Source organism: Pongo abelii, chromosome 1 (assembly GCF_028885655.2).
Source record: "Pongo abelii isolate AG06213 chromosome 1, NHGRI_mPonAbe1-v2.0_pri, whole genome shotgun sequence".
In the NCBI taxonomy this organism is placed as follows: domain Eukaryota; kingdom Metazoa; phylum Chordata; class Mammalia; order Primates; family Hominidae; genus Pongo; species Pongo abelii.
Window position 1 is genome coordinate 216,526,451 of NC_071985.2, and position 21,116 is coordinate 216,547,566.

Below are 21,116 nucleotides of genomic sequence, written 5' to 3' on the forward strand. Positions count from 1 at the left end.
AGCTACTTGGGAGGCTGAGGCAGGAGAATCGCGTGAACCCGGGAGGCGGAGGTTGCAGTGAGCCAAGATCGCGCCATTGCACTCCAGCCCGGGAGACAGTGCGAGACTCCATCTCAAACAAACAAACAAAAATTCCAGAAATAAAGGGGTTAAAATCGGGGCAGGGACCCGGATAGGATGGCTCCGCCCCATCTAAGTCTTAGCCCCACCCCCTGAAAGTCGCCCTGCCTCTCAGACTCCGCCCCTTTCTGAGAAGGTCACCTTGGGAGAAGCCAAATGGGCATGGCCGCTACTGCGCTACTGCGCACGCTCGCTGTGCTTGCCCCGGCTTCCCTCCTCCCACCCGGGAAACCGGAAGCCGCCTCCCACTTGGTTGCTCCTACGCGGCTAGCCGGTCCTCAGTGGATGCAGGCTGGGCGCCGCGATGTTCGACGGGACACCGGCGGAGAGCGACCTCGGGGTTAAGGGGTGGGGCTGACGTCAGGAGCCAAGATGGCGGCTGTGGTCGTACTCTCCTTGAGGCGGCGGTTACCGGCCACAACCCTTGGCGGAGCCTGCCTGCAGGTGAGTCCTGGAGCCTCAGAGAGGGAAAAGTCAGGAAAGCCACAGAGACTGCCTGGAGCTGATGGGGCTGCGGAGAGACTAAGGAAGCGTAGGGCAAGGCCTCAGGGAGATGGAGGACCTCCTCCCGTGGTGCAGTGCTTTGGTTTGGCTTGGAGCATCCCTGTCAGTTATCTTTCTGCGCCTCGCAGCAGCTTGTGAGTTAGGGCACGGGCAATTTTTTACAGCTAAGGGGGCGGTGGGGGGGGGAAGTTCAGAAAGGGGACTTAAATTGCTCAAGGTCACATGGCAAGCGAATGACTTGCTGGAACCAGATTCTGAATCCAGACATTGGAGTTCCAAGCCCTTTTTCTGCCACCAAACTATCGCCTCTGTAGAAGAGGGAGACCTGCGGGGTGTGAAGGATGGGAATTGGGAAGCGAGGTAACTCCTCAAGGGTGCGAGGTTGAGGACCGGGATTGGTGAGGAAAGGACATGTGAATTGTTGGGGACAGGGCAGGGGAAGGGAGAGATGGAGGGAAATGCACCCAGCCCCCTACGTCCTTAGATCCCGGCGGTGGGTGGTGGGGGTTGCAGGAAAGACTGGGTTCCTTAAAGCAGTGTCACCACAGTTTCACTAGTATCCTCTCAGTGTTTCTGACTCTAAAGGTCATATAATAATACGGACCTCATAGAGTTGACAGGGAATGACAGGTAGAGAGCTTGGCGCTGTTCTTGTTTATTACTATGCCATGTGCAGTAACAGATTTTCCCACGCCCCTTGTATGGCCAAGAAACAACACATTTCTGACCTGCCTTCTAAGTGGGAACATTTAGAAGGGGAAGGGAAATTGCTTTTGTATACATAAGGGACTAAGGATTTGCAAATCCTTTCTAAGTCTGTTCCTCTTCTGGGCTTCTCAACAACCCTTTTAAGGTGGGCAAGCAAGAATTCTTACCCTCCTTTTTGGAGCTTTGAAAACTTGAGGCCCCCAGAAAGAAAATTTTTGGCTTGCTCAAAATATCACATTCCCAAGAAGCAGACCTGAGGCAGTTTTTTAACATGGTACCGGAAAAACTCCTTAGCATAGATCTTGGGACATGGTTGGTGTCCAAGAAATTTTAGTTCTTCTTCCTCTCTTGCACTTAAATGAGGACATCTTTCATCTTAAGTACCTGTTATGGCTGCATAACACAGTACGTATTGGCCATGTTCCAATCCTAGTTCTATCCAGCATGCTGTGTGTGAAGTTGCATCCACTGTCTGCATCAGCCTTTCTGAAAAGGGGAGATAGAGGAAGGAGACAGCCTACCAGAGTCTCAAGCTGACATCCTCTGAGTATTAAATTGATGATTGATAATGAGTTTGTTTACCTGTTCCTTTTATAGTTGCTGAGCAAACAATTAAATTGTGAGAGCCCCACTAATGAGAGAGAGAGTTCAAGCCCCTCTTCTAAGAATGCATTGTAGAAAAGGCTAGTTTCATAGGTCATTGTTGTAATTTCAGGCAAGGCCTTTGCAGGGCCTCCTGAGGGCAACAGAAAATAGAAGAGCCCGAAGGCCTCCCCTTCCTTGTGGGAATGTACATTTATACCCACAAAAGCCACCTCAAAAGAATTCAGTAATGAGCTTGGTGTGTTACCTGTGGGTAACATTCAGGTTCATGTTCTGAATTCTTTTTATGTATATAGTCTGACCACTGAACCACAATTCTGCCTTTAAGTATTTGACTGTAATATATTAACTATTGTTTGTGTTGCCTTATTTCTTCATCTGGACTATGAACTCCTTTAGGACGAGAACCACCTACTTAAAAGTGTGTATCTTGCCAGGTACAGTGGCTCATGCCTGTAATTCCAGCACTTTGGGAGGCCAAGGTGGGTGGATCACCTCAGGTCAGGAGTTCGAGACCAGCCCGGCCAACATGGTGAAACCCCGTCTCTACTAAAAAAAAAAAAATACAAAAATTAGCTGGGCGTGGTGGTGGGTGCCTATAATCGTAGCTACACGGGAGGCTGAGGCAGGAGAATCGCTTGAACCTGGGAGGTGGAGGGTGCAGTGAGCTGAGACCGCGCCATTGCACTCCACCCTGGACGACAAGAGCGAAACTCAGTCTCAAAAAAAAAAAAAAATTTAAAAAATGTGCATCTTGTTCTTTAGGCTGGCAGGGCTAGGATACCTATTTACAAATCAGAATAATACAAAGACTGATAAGCTTGCCAATCTTGTAGAGCAAAAATTATTTTCTGGGCTATGCTAAAAGCTTGACCCTCCCCTCCCCCCGGTTATCTTATGAGGCAAATATTAATACTACCCACCCTTTACAGAGGAAGAAATCGAATCCGAAAAGCTAATAATTTGCAGAAGAATACACAGCTAGTAAGTGATAGAGCTTGGATTTCAAGCATCACCAATCACACTTTTCAGCAAGCCTGCACCTTGTGTTTTACTCAGGCTCATCTTCATACAGTCCTTTTTGCCTTCTTCCTCTCTATTTCCCCACCTTCTTCTCTGGCCTCCAAATCTTTATCCACTCCATCCAACTCCAAGCCTGCACCCTAAGGACACTTTACTAGAGGAACAACAACCAGCCTTCAGCACCATTCAGAATTCACCCTTCTCAGTTCAGTTGTTGCTTACCTTGCTTGAATTATAAACTATGAAGTTCATATTATCCAAGATTTCCTAGAAATGTACTTTCTGCCTTGAAAACTCATTAGTCTTGTAGATTAACGTAAAAATGCTTTCAAGGGGCCCTCTTTCATTTTGGATTTGTAGTATAAATTGCTGGACAGGTAACAAGGGGAAAAAATCATATAGTCTCATTGTATGATTAGAGTTACAACTTCTCTTGTTCCTTGGATCTCATTGTGAAATGGAATTATCTTTTTGCACTGTTCCATTTTATGTTTGCATTTTCACTACTGGTTATAATGGCTAAAAGGTTGGATTTTTGAATCAAGTGACCTGTGTTGCTATATGATCCTATCCTCATCTTTTAACTGGGAACAACAAAACATTTTTCATAGAGATGTTATAAAGATTAGAGATTATTTGGCACAGTGTGTGACACATTATAAAGGTTCAATGAATGAAATCTGGCAAATTTTTAGATATATGTATTCAGCACATTTTTTGGTGGGTCACAGATAACATAATCCTGAGAATTAACTCTTTGTACAGACCTCAAGATGAGCAAAGCTCCATCACTTTCAGAACTATGACCACCTCTGGTGATTTTGATTTCAGAATCTTCTTTCACTCTGGTAAACCCCCTTTGCCCTACCAAATATTGTATGAAATACATTTTTTTTTTTTTTTGAGACAGAGTCGTGCTCACCCTGTTGCCCAGGATGGAGTGCAGTGGCGCGATCTCGGCTCACCGCAACCTCCGCCTCCCGGATTCAAGCAATTCTCCTGCCTCGGCCTCCCGAATAGCTGAGATTACAGGCGCCCGCCACCATGCCTATCTAATTTTTTTGTATTTTTAGTAGAGATGGAGTTTCACCATGTTGGCCAGGCTGATCTCGAACTCCTGACCTCAGGTAATCCACCTGCCTCGGCCTCCCAAATTACTGGGATTACAGGCATGAGCCACCATGCCTGGCCTATAAAATACATTTTTGACGCAAAACAAATTTAAATTAGTTGTACTGAAAAAAAAAATAATGACATTTTGGGGCACTCCAAAACTGATGTTGGGATATATTGACTTAGGTATTCAGTGTAGTACATCCTGGCATTGCTCTTATTTCACATCATTCATATGATAAGACTTTTTAAAAATTTAAATTAGCTCTAATACAAACTTAATCTCTTTTGGAAAGCTAATACATGATCAGTTATCCGTGTAGAGTGGACATGAAACAGATATTTAAATATTATAAAGAAATGTTGAAGGGAAAACCTCATTGCAGGTAACCACAGTCATCCCACATGCCTTGTGGTTCTGATACCCAGCTTGATAGAGCCTAATGCCTGTTGCCCACTGACAATACTAAATCAGGCTTTAGAACTAGGGGGTTATGCCTGGCGTGGTGGCTCACACCTGTAATCCAGCACTTTGGGAGGCTGAGGCAAGTGGATCACGACGTCAGGAGTTCGAGACCATCCTGGCTAAAACGGTGAAGCCCCATCTCTACTAAAAATACAAAAAGGTAGCCGGATGTGGTGACACGCGCCTGTAATCCCAGCTACTCAGGAGGCTGAGGCAAGAGAATTGCTTGAACCCAGGAGGCAGAGAGATCTCGCCACTCCACTCCAGCCTGGGTGACAGAGTGAGACTGTCTCACAAAAAAAAAAAAAAAAAAAAAGAACTAGGGGATTATACTCCAGTCCCAGATTCTGTTTAAAGCCAGGTTAGGGGCCGGGCACGGTTGCTCGCGCCTGTAATCCCAACACTTTGGAACGCCGAGGCAGGTGGATCACTTGAGGCCAGGAGTTCGAGACCAGCCTGACCAAATGGCAAAACCCTGTCTGTACTAAAAATACAAAAATTAGCCAGACTTGATGGCACATGCCTGTAATCCCAGCTACCCGGGTGGCTGAGACAAGAGAATTACATGAGCCCGGGGGGTGGAGGTTGCAGCGATCCAAGATCACGCCACTGCACTCCAGCCCGAGCAACAGAATGAGACTCTCCAAAAAAGAAAAAAAAAAGTCCAAGTTAAGGCCAGGCACAGTGGCTCACACCTGTAATCCCAACACTTTGGGAGGCTGAGATGGGAGGATTGCTTAAGCCCAGGAATTCCATACCAGCTTAGCCAACATGGCAAGACCCTGTCTCTACAAAAATTAGCTGGACATGATGGTGTGCATCTATAGTCCCAGCTACTTGAGAGGCTGAGTCAGGATGATTCCCTGAGCCCAGGAGTTCCAGGCTGCAGTGAGCCATGATCTCCAGCCTGGGCAATAGAGCTAGACCATGTGTCTATAAAAATAAAAAATAAAGGCTGGGCACGGTGGCTCACAGCTATAATCCCAGCACTTTGGGAGGCCAAGGTGGGCGGATCACCTGAGGTCAGGAGTTCAAGACCAGCCTGGTTAACATGGTGAAACCCCATCTCTACTAAAAATATAAAAATTAGCTCGGCGTGGTAGCAGGCACCTGTAGTCCCAGCTACTCAGGAGGCTGAGGCAGAAGAATCGCTTGAAGCCGGGAGGTGGAGGTTGCAGTGAGCCGAGATCGCACCATTGCAGCCCGGGAGACAAGAGCGAGACCCCGTCTCAAAATAAATAAATAAATAAATAAATATTTTAAAAAATAAATGAAAAATAAAAATGTCCAAATTAGAAGGTAAAAACTTGAAGTAGCCCCATTTTTTAAAAGGCATATTGTCCCACTTACCCTACTACCTGCCTCAGGCACAGCAGCCACCCACTCTGGAAAATAGTTTTGTCAGTTGCTTAAAAAAAACTAAACTTGTAGCTACCATACAGCCTAACAATTACACACCTGGGTGTTTATCCTGAGAAATGAAGACTTAACGTTCACACAGAAATTTGTCCACAAATGTTCATCTCAGCTTTATTCATGTCACCAAAAATTAGAAACACCCCCAATGTCCCTCAGTAGTTACATGGTTAAGCAAACTGTGGTACATCATGCCTTGGAGTGCTACTCACCTATAACAAGAAAAAAGCTATTGCTGTACACAGCAACTTGGATGACTCTCCAGAGAATTCAGCTGAATGAAAAAAGCCAATTCCAAAAGGCTACATACCAGATGATTTTATTGATATAACATTCTTGAAATGACTGAATTTGAGAAGTAGAGAACAGATTAGTGATTGCTAGGGCTTAAGGAGTACAGGGGAGGGAGGGTAGGAGGAAGTGGACAGGGCTATAAAAGGGCAATGTTAGTGATCCTGTGCTTATGGGAATGTCCCATATCTTGACTAGCACTGTCAGTATTCTGGTTGTGGTGGTGTGCTACAGTTTGCAAGATGTTCCTGTTGGGGAGACTGGGTAAAGAGTATGTGGGCCCTGGCATGGTGGCTCATGCCTATATCCCAACTCTTCGGGAGGGCCAGGCAGAGGATCACTTGGGGCCAGGAGTTCAAGACCAGCTTAGGCAACATAGTGAGATCCCCATCTCTACAAAAATAAATGTAAAAAAACTAACTGGGCATGGTGGTGCATGCCTATAGTCCTAGCTACTGGGGAAGCTGAGATGGGAGGATCACTTGCGTCCATAAGGTTGAGGCTGCGGTGAGCTGTGATCATGCCACTGCACAATCAGTGACAGCAAAACTCTCTCTCTCTCTTTTTTTTTTTTTTTTTTTTAAGTTTGAGTCTCACTTTGTCACCCAGGGTGGTATACAGTGGCGCAGTCTTAGCTCACTGCAACCTTTACCTCCCAAATTCAAGCAGTTCTCCTGCCTCAGCCTCACAAGTAGCTGGGATTATAGGCACATGCCACCACACCTGGCTAATTCGTTTTTTGTATTTTTAGTAGGGACGGGGTTTCACCATGTTGGCTGGGCTGGTCTTGAATTCCTGACCTCAGGTGATTTCCCAACCTCAGCCTCCCAAAGTGCTGGGATTACAGGTGAGAAGAGTATGTGGAGTCTCAGTATTATTTTCTTTGTTTTGTTTTGTTTCTTTGAAACAGGGTCTCACTCTGTCGCCCAGGCTGGAGTGCAGTGGCGCAATCTTGGCTCACTGCAACCTCCACCTCCCAGGGTCAAGCGATTCTCCTGCCTCCGCCTCCCGAGTAGCTGGGATTACAGACATGTGCCACCACACCGGGCTAATTTTTGTATCTTTAGTAGAGACGGAGTTTCACCATGTTGGCCAGGCTGGGCTTGAACTCCTGACCTCAAGTGATTCATCTGTGTTGGCCTCCCAAAGTACTGGGATACAGGTGTGAGCCACTGCACCTGGCCTCAGTATTATTTTCTATAAATGCATATGAATCTGTAATTATTAAAAAATTAAAAGGTTGGCCAGGCACGGTGGCTCACGCCTGTAATCCCAGCACTTTGGGAGGCCAAGGCAGGCAGATCACCTGAGGTTGGGAGTTTGAGACCACCCTGACCAACATAGACAAACCACGTCTCTACTAAAAATACAAAATTAGCCGGGCCTGGTAGCACATGCCTGTAATCCCGGCTACTCGGGAGGCTGAGGCAGGAGAATCGCTTGAACCAGGGAGGCGGAGGTTGTGGTGAGCCAAGATCGCACCATTGCACTCCAGCCTGGGCAACAAGAGTGAAACTCAGTCTCAAAAATAAATAAATAAATAGGTTAATTTTTTTAAAAAAGCATTTAACTATGGTTATATGCAGTAACATGAATCTCAGAAGCATTATGTTGAGTGAAAGAAGCTAGACATGAGACTACGTACTATATGATGCCATTTATATGAATTCTGTAAAAGGCAGACTTGTGATGATAGCTGATCAGTTACTGAGGGTAGGGAAAGGGGACTTTCGTTTGCCATCAAGGGCACAAAAGACCTTTTTGGATGGAAATATTCTGTTGTAATTGTGGTAGGATTACATTGCTTTGTCAAAACTCATCACATTATACCCTTAAAATTAGTGAATTTTATTATAATGAATTATACCTTATTAAATCTCACAGAAAAAAGACCAAAAAAAATGGGACATTAAACAAGCAAAGTCCACTGGAGTTGATACCTTCAGGAATCTTTCCTCTCACTTCCTCCCAAATACCACAAGGTGGCATTAGATGTTCATGTCGGTTTACAAAATGGGGTTCCTGGTGAAAAACATTTGTAGAAATGGCTTTCCTTTTGTTGATGATTTTAGCCAGCTTGGTGATAAGGTAAAACATAGCTTTCATCTTAACTTTCATTTTCTTCATATATTTTCTTCTTTTCTACTGTTAGCTGATGTTTGTATTTTCAGCTTCAGTTAATACGGGACACTTTACCAAGAAATATTGTTACTGGTAGAGGGTCTTGACCACAAGTCCTCCAGGTTTTTGGCATATTGAACAAAAAAGTGGACAAAACACACAAACAAAGCAACAGAAGACGAAAGCATAGATTTATTGAAATGAAAGTACACTCCACAGAGTAGGAGTGGGATCAAGCAAGTGGTTCAAGAGCACCAGCTGCACAATCTTCTGGGATTAAAGTACCCTGTACGGATTTCCTATAGGTTACACCCTATGCAAATGAAGACTTGGCCCAAGATGAATCAGAGGCTGTAGTGAAGGCTCCCTGTCTCCAAACCCTATTCTCCTGCCTCAGTAATAAATACCACTGCATCTTTTTGTAATTAGTCAATTAACCTGCTGAGTTTTTACTTTTCTATATCAGTTTATTTTAAAAATTAGCAGTCCTGGAATATAGTCTTTTCTTTCTTTCTTTTTTCTTTTGTATTTTTGAAAAAGAGTCTCACTCTGTTGCCCAGGCTAGAGTGCAGTGGCATGATCTTGGCTCACTGCAGCCTCAACCTCTCGGGCCCAAGCAGTCCTCCCACCTCTGCCTCCTGAGACACACACTACCACACCCAGCTAATTTTTTTATTTTTTGTAGAGATGGGGTTTTGCCATGTTTCCCAGACTGGTCTCAAACTCATGGGCTCAAGCAGTTCTCTCACTTCTGCCTCCCAAAGTGCTGAGATTGCAGGCATGAGCCACCACCCTCAGACCACACCTCACACTCCTTCCCCTTAATTCTGGTTTGTCAAGCCTCCACTTAGATGTCATTTGAGGAAGCCTTCTCTGACTCTTCACTCATTGAAGTCTCTGCTGTATTCATCCAGAGCTCCCTGTACTTTCCCATCAGTATCACTCTTTATATTCATTGTGAATGTTTAATTTAACTCTTGTTCACTACAAAGTAAGTTCTGTGAAGATGAAGGTTTTTGTGTATTTTATTAAGTGCTGTATCACTAGCCCCTAATACCATGTCTGCTATATTAGCATATGATAGGTGCTTAATACTTGTTGGATATTGAATGACTGCCTTTTCCAAGAAGATTATGTATCAGTAATATGTGAGTTTATATCCAGCGTTACATCTGTTGTGCCAGCAAAATGGAATTATCTTGCATTTGTAATTTTTTTTTTTCCTTTTTGTGAACTTTTAAAAATTTCAGGCCTCCCGAGGAACCCAGACAGCTGCAGCCGCAGCTCCCCGTATCAAGAAATTTGCCATCTATCGATGGGACCCAGACAAGGCTGGAGACAAACCTCATATGCAGACTTATGAAGTTGACCTTAATAAGTGAGTATGTCTGTGAAAGACAGGTATTGAAGGAGAGTTCTTGATTTGATTTAGGGACATGCTTTTCACATCCTTGGAAGGCTTAAAAATCCGAGATCATCTGGTGGCTCTGTTTTTAAAACGAGGACGAGGTTGGGCCGGGCACGGTGGCTCACGCCTATAATCCCAGCACTTTGGGAGGCTCAGGCGGGCAGATCATCTGAGGTTGGGAGTTCGACACCAACCTGGCCAACGTGGTGAAACCCCATCTCTACTAAAAATACAAAAATTAGCTGGATGTAGTGGCTCATGCCTGTAATCCCAGCCACTCAGGAGGCTGGGGCACAAGAATTGCTTGAACCCAGGAGGCAGAGGTTGCAGTGAGCTGAGATCATGCCGTTGCACTCCAGCCTGGGCAACAGAGTGAGACTCTGTCTCCAAAAAAAAAAAAAAAAAAAAGAGGTTGGTACCTGATTTAGAAAAATAATACCAAAATAATTCCCAAATGAAAGTATGACAAATTTCTAGAAATACTGGTACAATTAATTTTATGCACAGTATTTAAAGTCATTTAGTATATTACCATTTTTTTAATGCTGAATGTATTGATTATATCTTATACATCTGGACCTGTGTTTTCTATAATAATAACAGAACCGCCAGAAACTTGCCTCTAATGGACAAGGTAGGGATGTGGTTAAAATGTTAAAAATTGGACTTGTGTGTGAGTTTTCTATTTCTGTCAGAGCAAATTACCACAAACTTAGTGACTTAAAACAACCTAAATGTATTATCTTATAGTTCTGTAGGTCAAAAGACTGGTATAGTCTCATCAGACTAAAATCAAGGTGTCAGCAGGCTGCATTCCTTTCTGGAGCCTAGAGGAAAATATTTTCTGCTCATTTGTGCTATTGGTGGAATGCAGTTCCTTGTGGTTGTGAGCCTGAGGTCCCTGTCATTCTGCTGACTGTAAGCTGAGGGCTGTTCCAGGCTTCTAGAGGCTGCTGCACTCCTTGGCTCTTGGCCTCTTCTTCCATCGTCAAAAGCAGCAGCAGCAGGTTGAGTCCTTCTTCACATTGCATCTCTCAAAACCACTCTTCTTCCAACATCTTTCACTTTTAAGGAACTCCACAGTTAGCCAAAGAAAAGAAAGAATCTAGCAAGTTAGTCTCTAGCCTCTTGCTGCTCCACTCCACGCCCCTATACAACCAGAACTGTTCTCTGATCTATTTTATGTGTAAGTGAATAAGTGTTTTATTTGTTTCAAACAAAAGCTTCTGTGGCACCAGAAAAAAAGTTTGAATACCACGAATACTCTAAATGCTTATTTTGACCGTCTGTGATGACACATAAGTGCTGTTAATGAGGTAACATTAATTGATATATAACTTTCTTAAATAGACAAAATTTTCAAATACTCAGCAACCAAAAGTCCCTAGCAAAATTCAAAGGAATAGAAATTGCACAGACCACATTTTTAGACCAAAATACAATAAAACTAAATTCATATTAAAAATATAAACAGGCTGGGCACGGTGGCTCACGACTGTAATCCCAGCACTTTGGGAAGCCAAGGCAGGTGGATCACTCGAGGTCAGGCATTCAAGACTAGCCTGGCCAACATGGTGAAACCCCGTCTCTACTAAAATATAAAAATAAGCCGGGCGTTGTGGCAGGTGCCTGTGATCCCAGTTATTTGGGGGGCTGAGGCGTCAGAATCACTTGAACCTGGGAGGCGGAGGTTGCAGTGAGCTGAGATTGCGCCACTGCACTCCAGCCTGGGTGACAGAGCAAGACTCTGTCTCAAAAAACAAACAAACAAACAAACAAACAAAATAACAACACAAAAAACCCTACTGCTTAGAAACTACAAAAAAAATATATTTCTAACTACCTATTTGATCAGGAAAACGTAAAAAATATTGCCAGATACTTAGAAAGTAAAGACGTTGCAAATCAAAACTTAGAGAATGTGGCTAAAACTGGAAGAGTTAAATTCCTAACTTTTTTTTTGAGCCAGGATCTCGCTGTCACCCAGGTTACAGTGCAATGGCATGCTCACGGTTCACTGCAGCCTCAACCTCCCAGACTCAAGCAATCCACCTGCCTCATCCTCCTGAGTAACTGGGACTATAGGCACATGCCACCACACCCAGCTAAGTTTTGTATTTTTTGTAGAAATTGAGTTTCACTATGTTGCCCAGCCTGGTCTCAAACTCCTGGGCTCAAGCAATCCACCCGTTTTAGCTTCCCAAAGTCCTAGGATTACAGGCATGAGCCACAGCACCCGGCCCATAACTATTTTTTTAGTGATAAAAAATTTAAAGAATCTTTGGGTTCACTTCCAGTTTTGGCACAGTAGCTCTCATCAGACTAACCCTCCTACAAATAACAATTATCAACTCCGGACAAAAATATAAGAAACAACTGCCTGAACGGTAGAGAAGGACTACGAGTGGGCAGACATCGGAGGGGAGTTGATACTTGGAAGAATGAAATGGCATTGGACAAATTACCATTTTACTCTTACATGATTTTGCTGAGGACAAGTCCAAGTTGGCATGGGAAGTAACAGGACTAACAGTTGGATGGAAAACCACAATCCGGCTGGGTGCGTTGGCTCACACCTGTAATCCCAGCACTTTGGCAGGCCAAAGCAGGCCAACATGGTGAAACCCCATCTCTACTAAAAATACAAAAATTAGCCAGGCATGGTGGCACATGCCTGTAATCCCAGCCACTCGGGAGGCTAATGGGGGAGAATCACTTGAACATGGGAGGCGGAGGTTGCAGTGAGCCAAGATCACACCACTGCACTCCAGCCTGGGCAACAGAGTGAGACTCTGTCTCAAAAAAAAAAAAAAAAAATCTTAGCTTGAATAATGAGAAGACACATTTTGGGCCTTCCACAACCACTAGGAAATGAGGGGGAAAGCCTAGAAAGAAGAGAAACGCAAAGGAGGAGTACTAAATGCTGTTCATGAACTCTGCCCAAATCTTGCGTTCAGCCATATTAATTGCCTGTGTAAAATTTTAAAATCCACACTTTTCAGAAAAACATAATGCAATCCAGATTCTCTACAGCATATTAATTTTTCTTTTTTTTTTTTTATTTTGGGTCTGAGTTTCACTCTGTCACCTGGACTGGAGTACAGTGGTGCAATCTTGGCTCATTGCAACCTCTGCCTCCCAGGTTCAAGCGATTCCCTTGCCTCAGTCTTCTGAGTAGCTGGGACTACAGGCGCGCATCACACACCGTCTAATTTTTGTAGTAGAGTTGGGGTTTCTCCATGTTGGCCAGGCTGGTCTTGATCTCCTGGCCTCACGTGATCCACCCACCTCAGCCTCCCAAAGTGCTGTGATTACAGGCATGAGCCACCGCGCCCAGTGGAATTTAAAGAATTTTTAAATTTCCTCATAGATAAAGGAAATTATGCTCATAATGAAACAGGAAATTTCAGTAGAGAAGTGGAAACTATTGAAAAGCCAAATGGAAAATCTAGTACTGAAAAATACAATATTTGAAAAGGAAAATTTACCAGATGGCCTTAACAGCAGATTGGAAATGGCAATAAGAAGAATCAGCAAACTTAAAAATATTAATAGAAATTATCTAGTTTTTTGTTGTTGTTGTTTGTTTCTTGAGACGGAGTCTTGCTCTGTCACCCAAGCTGGAGTGCAGTGGCGCAATCTTGGCTCACTGCAACCTCTGCCTTCCAGGCTCAAGTGATTCTCCCACCTCAGCCTCCTGAGTAGCTGGGATTACAGACGTGCACCACCACACCCAACTAATTTGTTGTATTTTTAGTAAAGACAAGGTTTCGCCATGTTGGCAGGCTGGTCTTAAACTCCTGACCTCAAGTGATCTGCCCGCCTCGGCCTCCCAAAGTGCTGGGATTCCAGACGTGAGCCACCATGCCCGGCTGAAATTATCTGTTCTTAAGAAAAAGAAAGATTTTTGAAAAGGGAAAGCGCTCCTGTGATCTATGGAACAGCATCAAAAGGTCTAGGACAGGCATGGTGGCTCATGTCTGTAATCCCAGCACTTTGGGAAGCTGAGGCAGAAGCATCACTTGAGGCCAAGAGTCCAAGACCAGCTTGGGCAACCTGTGAGACCTTGTCTCTACCAAAAAAATTTTTTCTTTGAAAAATTAGCCAGGCGTGGTGGCACATACCTGTAGTCCTAGCTACTTGGGATGCTGAAGCGGGAAGATAGCTTGAGCTTAGGAACTTGAGGCTGCTATGAGCTATAATTGTGCCACTGTACTCCAACCTGGGCAACAGAGTAAGACCATGCATGGGTGAGTGGATGGATGGATGTAACACATATGTAATTGGACTTCCAGAAAAAATGGAGAGAAAGAAAAGGCAAAATAAATATCTATTTGAAGAGCTCATGGCTAAGAATTTCCTGAGCCCATGAAAGACATAATTTACGTATCCAAGAAGCTTAGTGAACCCCAACTAGGTAAATAAAAATAAAACTATGCCCTGTTCCATGAAGTCAAGTTGCTGACGACCAGAAATAGGAGAAAATCTTGAAAGCAGCTGGAGAAAAACAACACGTTACATACAAGGAAACCATGTGAAAGATTGCTGACTTCTCATCAGAAACTAGAGGCCAAGAGACAGTGAAATACCATCTTTAAAGTACTAAAAGAAAAATTGTCAGCTTGGAATTCCACGTTCAGAAAAAAAGATTCTTCAAGATGATTATGAAATAAAAACATTTTCAGGTAAACAGAAAAGAAAAGAATTCATGGCCAGAAGACCAGTACTACATGAAATGCTATAGGAAGTTAGGCTGAGGAAAAATAATACCAGGTGGAAACTTGGCTCTTAGAAAAGGAATGAAGAGTGCTGGACATGGTAGATATAAAAGGATTTTTCCTCTTAATTTTTTTAAAATTAATATGACTGTTTAAAGCAAAGTTATTATATTGTATTCTGTAGTATATAACTCACATAGATGTAATGCATATGATAACTATAGCGTAGGGGCTGGGAACAGCAGGTAAATAGACCTACAATAATGTAGCAGGATTCTTGCATTACATAAAGTTACACAATACTAACTCTAAACAGTTATAAAGAGTTAAAGATGTAAATTATGTAAAGTATAATTCTAGAGTAACATTTTTTTTTTCTTCTGAGACAGGGCCTCACCGTCATCCAGGCTGGAAGGCAGTAGCACGATCATGGCTCACTACACCCTCCCAGGCTCAATTAAGCAATCCTCCCTCCCTGAGACTTCCTAGGCTCAAGCAGTCCTCCCACCTCAGCCTCCCATGTACCTGGGACTACAGGCATGTACCACTATGCCTGGCCAATATTTTTTTTTTTTTTCTTGTAGCGACAGGGTCTCGCTATGTTGCCCACACTGGTCTCCTGGGCTCAAGCAGTCCTCCTGCATCAACCTCCCAAAGTGCTAGGATTACAGGTGTGAGCCACCATGCCCAGCCAAGAGTAATTATTTTTTTAAATGCAAAGAGATATAGCTAAAAAGCCAATATATAAGTTAAAATTGATTTTTAAAAATATTTACTTAGTCTAAAAATATTACTTAGAATAAGAAAAGAAGAAGAGAACAGCAAAATGATGGAACAAATAGTAAAATGATAGACCTAAATCTGGCTACATCAATAACTATATTAAATGTAAAAACCATTAAATACTCCCAGTTAAAAAGCCAACAGTGTCAGAATAGATTTTTTTAAAAAAAGCAAAACCCAACCATATGCTGTTTTAAGTGCAAGAAAAAGCACAAGAAAAAATAAAGAAATACATTTGAAAATCAATGCGATTCACCATGTTAACAGAATAAAGGGGGAAAACCCGTTTGATTGCTTTAATATATGCAGAAAAGCATTTGGCAAGATTCAACACTCATTCATGATTTTTAAAAATGATAATGGGTTAAATAATTTTCACGGTGTGTATATTTTAACAGAATAAATAAAACTATAAGGAATTTGAATTAAAAGAAATAGTCCTAATTTTACTTAAATAATAATAACTGCTAATAGGAAAAGAAGGGAACTTCCTCAGCCAGATGAAGACTGTGAAAATCACAGCTAATAGCATACTTTATTGTGAGATATTGAACACTTTCCCCATAAGATCAGGAACAAGGAAGGTTGTCCACTCTGTATTTGAGTTCAACATTGTACTGAAGGTTCTAACCAGTCCATCAAAGGCAAGTAAAAGAAGTAGAAGGCATATGTAAGCTTGGAAAGGAAGAAATTAAACTAACTCTAGTCACAGGCAACATGATTGTTTATATAGAAAATTTCAGGGAGTCTACAAAACTAAAAGAATAAGTAAATTTAGCAAGGCTGCAGGATGTAAGGTCAATATACAAAATGCTATTTTTGTGTGTGTGTATTTCAGTGGCTACAGATAATTCTATTTATGCTAACATCAGCCATTCAAAATTTTACTGGAGGCTTAGCCAGGGAAATTGGGCAAGAAAAAGAAAGAAAAGGAAATTGGAAAAGAAGAAGTAAAACTGTCTCTCATAGATAACATAATCTTTTACACAAAACCTCAGGCAGGCGCAGTGGTTTGTGCTTGTAATCCCAGCATTTTGGAAGGCTGAAGCAGGAGAATTTTTTTTTTTTGAGACAGAGTTTTCACTCTTGTTGCCCAGGCTGGAGTGCAATGGCACAGTCTCGGCTCACTGCAACCTCCGCCTCCCGGATTCAAGCAATTCTCCTGTCTCAGCTTCCCAAGTAGCTGGGATTACAGGTGCCTGCCACTACGCCCAGCTAATTTTTTTGTATTTTTGGTGGAGATGGGGTTTCTCCATGTTGGTCAGGCTGGTCTCGAACTCCTGACCTCAGGTGATCTGCCCACCTCGGCTTCCCAAAGTGCTGGGATTGCAGGTGTGAGCCACTGTGCCTGGCCTGAAGCAGGAGAATTGCTTGAGCCCGGGAGTTGGAGACCAGCCTGGGCAACAAAATGAGACCCCCATCTCTACAAAAAAGCAAACAAAAAATTAGCCGGGCTGGGTGCGATGGCTCACGCCTGTAATCCCAACACTTTGAGAGGCCAAAGCGGGCAGATGACTTGAGTCCAGGAGTTCAAGACCACCCTGGACAACATGGCAAAACCCTGTCTCTACTAAAAATACAAAAATTAGCCGGGCATGGTAGCACACACCTGTAATCCCAGTTTCTTGGAAGGCTAAGGCACAAGAATTGCTTGAACCTAGGTGGCAGAGGTTGCAGTGAGCCAAGATCACGCCACTGCACTCCAGCCTGGGCAACAGAGCAAGACTGTGTCTCAAAAAATTTGCCAGGTGTGATGGCACACTCCTGTAGTCCGAGCTACTTGGGAGGGTGGGGTGGAAGGATCACTTGAACCCAGGAGGTTGAGGCTGCAGTGAGTCATGATTCCACACCTTACACTCCAGCCTGGGTAACAGAGGGAGACCCTGTCTCAAAAAAAAAAAAAAAAAAAAAAAAGAAAAGAAGATATAAGACATTGCCCCCCAGGAACTATTAGAACTAATGAACAAATTCGGCAAGGTTGCAGGACACAAAACTGGTATACAGAAATCAAACGTAGTTTAGTTTTTTATTATGCATAATTTGTCCATGTTTATTTCAACCTATGTCTGTCAGTCTTCATTTCATATTGTACCATGTTTTAATTATAGTTCTATTTCCTTCTAATCCGATGCTGAAACCCTACTTTGTAGCTATGTATACACACACAAAAAAATTCTTTCATTTTCACAACAGCATAATTCTTTTTCTGAAAATACTGGCGTGTAGCAGATATTAGCAGATAAATGTATTTTTCTAGGCTAGGCATGGTGGCTCACACTTGCAATACCAGCACTTTCTTTGTGAGGCCAAGGCAGGAGGATTGCTTGAGGCCAGGAGTTTGAGACCAGCCTGGGCAACAATAGCTAGACATAGTCTCTACAGAAAAAATGTGTGTGTATACATATATATTTATATATGTATTTATATTTATATACGTAAAACCCTGCTTACCTAGAAAAAAAGCCTCTGTCAGTACTGTTAAAAAAACAAAAATTGGATTTCTATACACTAGCAATGAACAATCCTAAAATGAAATTTAAAAACTATTTTCCATATAACAGCATCAAAAAAGAAATTCTTAGGAACAAATTATATGGGCAACAAGACAAAACCCCATCTCTACAAAAAAAGTTAACTGGGCATGATGACCTTCTTGCGCCTGTAGTCCCAGCTACTCGGAGGCTGAGGTGGGAGAATCGCTTGAGCCTGGCAGGTCGAACCTGCAGTGAGCTGTGATCACAACACTGCACTCCAGCCTGGGCGACAGAGTGAGATCCTGTCTCAAAAAACAAATAAGTAAAAGACTTACATGCTGAAAAACTGTAAAACATTGTTGAAAGAAATTTAAGAAGACATAAATAAATGGAAAGACATGCCCTGTTTGTGGGTTGGAAGACTTAATGTTGTTAAGGAGGCAGTGGTCTCCAAATTGATTTCCAGATTCATTGCAATCCCCATCAAAATCCCACCTGCCTTTTCTGCAGAAGTTGACAAGTTGATTCTAAAATTCTTATAGAAATGCAAGGGACCCAGAATATCAAACAATTTTGGTATCTATGTAAAATCTGAGAAAATTTATGTTGTACTCTTTAATGAGCCCTACCTATTATGAAATTTAGCATGAAACAGCTTAAAGACTTTGACTTTTTAATATTTTTCTCTGTCCCAGTATGATCTGCAGGATTACTTTTTAACTTTAATTTGAATTTTTTTTTTTTTTTTTTTGAGACAGTCTCGCTCTATCTCCCAGGCTGGAGTGCAGTGGTGCGGTCTCGGCTCACTGCAACCTCCGCCTCCTGGGTTCAAGCAATTCTCCTGCCTCAGCCTCCCAAGTAATTGGGACTACAGGCACGTGCCACCACGCCCGGCTAATTTTTTGTATTTTTAGTAGAGACAGGGTTTCACCATGTTAGCCAGGATGGTCTCAATCTCCTGACCTCATGATCCACCCGCCAAGGCCTCCCAAAGTGCCTCCCAAAGTGCTGGGATTACAGGCATGAGCCACCCACCCGGCCAATCTGAAATTTTTATAAGCTGCAAATATTAGCCTTTGTAATGTAAAAAAAACAAAGACGTTGTCATTTAAAATATGCTAGGACAAGAACAGGCAGATCATTAGAATAAAAATGTAGCAACAAAACAGACTTAATTTTATCTAAGGTCCCAGTATTAAATATGGGAGAAAGGTATTACAAATAAGAAGCAAAAGAGGATTTAGTCAGTGATTTGGGACAAATCAGTTTTTGCAGTTTTAGGGGAGTAACTTAACATTTTTTTTAAGTAGAAAAAAATGTATTTATCAGACCTCAGGAAGGGCAGTGGTCTGTTTAGGCTTAAAAGTGATAGATAATGTTATAAAAGAAAAAATGGCCACCTTTATTAACGTAAACATTTAACTCATGTATGTTTAAAATTCTGTTAGCAAAATTAGAAGTCGAATAGCAAATTACTATTGGCAGTGAGGGAGGAAGCAGAAATAGCAACAGATATAATATATGAGAGCCTCAGATCATGAAAAAAAATTTCCAAGACCCCAGTAAACAGAGGCAAAGAATGTGGACAGACTGAGTCTCTAGAATGAGTCCTCTGGAACAGAGCTTTGTGCGGGCAGGTGGTATTCGTCTCTTTTATTCTCTGCTACATCCCCAGCATCTAGAACAGAACCTGGCAGAGTAAATGTTCAATAAATAATTGGGAAATAAAGAAAAATTAGTAAATTTATGACAAACATTCAACCTATGTAGTATTTAGAAATCTCAGTTTAAAACACTGAAAACGATAACACTTCTCCAGTATCAGAAGAGCAAAGGTTTTTAAAGCTTCCAATTCCCAGTGTTAGCAGAGGTCCAGCAGAAAGGACGTCTACATAGTGCTGATACAAATACAGATAATGGGCTGGACGCAGTGGCTTACACCTGTAATCCCAGCATTTGGAGAGGCTGAGGCAGGTGGATCACTTGAGGTCAGGAGTTTGAGACCAGCCTGGCCAACATGGGAAAACCCATCTCTACTAAAAATACAAAAATTAGCCGGGTGTGGTGGCATGCACCTGTAATCCCAGCTACTCGGGAGGCTGAGGCAGGAGAATCGCTTGAACCTGGAAGGTAGAGGTTGCAGTGAGCTGAGATCGCACCATTGCCTCACACCCATAATCCCAACACTTTGAGAATCCAAGGCAGGAGGATCACTTGAGTCCAGGAGTTGGAGAACAGCCTGGGCAACATGGCGAAATCCCATCTCTACAAAAAAAATACAAAAATTAATCTGGATGTGGTGGCACATACCTGTAGTCCCAGCTACTGGGGGGCTGAGGCAGGAGGATCTCTTGAGGCTGGGAGGTGGAGGTTACAGATCTGAGATCGTGCCACTGCACTCCAGCCTGGGTAACAGAGCAAGACCCCGTCTCAAGAAAAAAAAGAAAAAAAATGAAATACAGATAGTACTAAAGGAAATGGCATATTTTTAAATATATTTTTAATCTCATGCATAGAAAATTACTGAGTGGAATGGGGGCAGGGTGGCAACCAGAAAATCGATTTGTGGAGCACTTACTGTATGCTAGGTACTATGAAAATTACATATTTTTATGTAATTTTCACAGTAACCCTGTGGCGTAAATATTAACTCTACAGATAAACTGAGGTTCAGAGAGTAATTTCCGTAGAATCACAGTTTCTGCATGATGATTATTATAGTTAAACTATGATTTATATGTCAGATGCTGCTGTAAAGATCTCGTGTGTATTAATTCACCTCCAGCAATCCTGTGGGATGCGGATGCTGCTCTCTGCACTCAGTGGATTAAATGCCTACGCAGAAATTAAATCATTTGCCTGTAAGCTGGTAAGTGGCTCAGCCAGGGTGCAGACCAGGCTCTTGGCTGCCAGGCCGGCACTCCAGGTCCCACGCCCAGGGATGCTCCGCTTAGTACCATGCCACTGCCCTTGTATGTTCTAGGAGGCTCACAGTGATTTGATTGGGGGACTGTGAGTGATTGGGTGTCTTTTATTCTCTGTACTATGTCTTCTGTTATGGTTATGTATTATTAATTACTATTTAAAACTATTGTCTACATCCTAAAAATCAAACTAAAATTTGAAATAAATTATTTGGAAAAACTTTGCAGGGAGCTTCAGAAGTAAAAAACAAAAACTTGGCCACTGTATGGAAGTTGTGTCATACTTGTCTACTACTACTTTAGCTTTCCATTTCCTAGAAATGTGTTTGTACTGTTCATCAAAATAGAACTGTGCAGTACTTAAAATGTAAGAATCTGCAAAAACAAAACTACAGAACAAATTCCGAAGGTGACCTGAGAAGGCCAAATGGATAAGCTAATATA

At 42.6% G+C, this 21,116-nt stretch overlaps 1 protein-coding gene across 1 annotated transcript in view; it reads left to right on the forward strand.

The window, feature by feature from the left end:
* The first annotated feature begins 261 nt into the window (after positions 1-261).
* The window catches only part of SDHB (succinate dehydrogenase complex iron sulfur subunit B), a 35,338-nt gene continuing 14,483 nt past the window's right edge, over positions 262-21,116 (forward strand). Inside the window, exons 1-2 of the mRNA XM_002811409.6 lie at positions 262-564; positions 9,616-9,743. Of these exons, the coding sequence (XP_002811455.2) occupies positions 493-564; positions 9,616-9,743 (200 nt within the window). The 5' untranslated portion in view covers positions 262-492. The remainder of the gene's footprint in view (positions 565-9,615; positions 9,744-21,116) is intronic.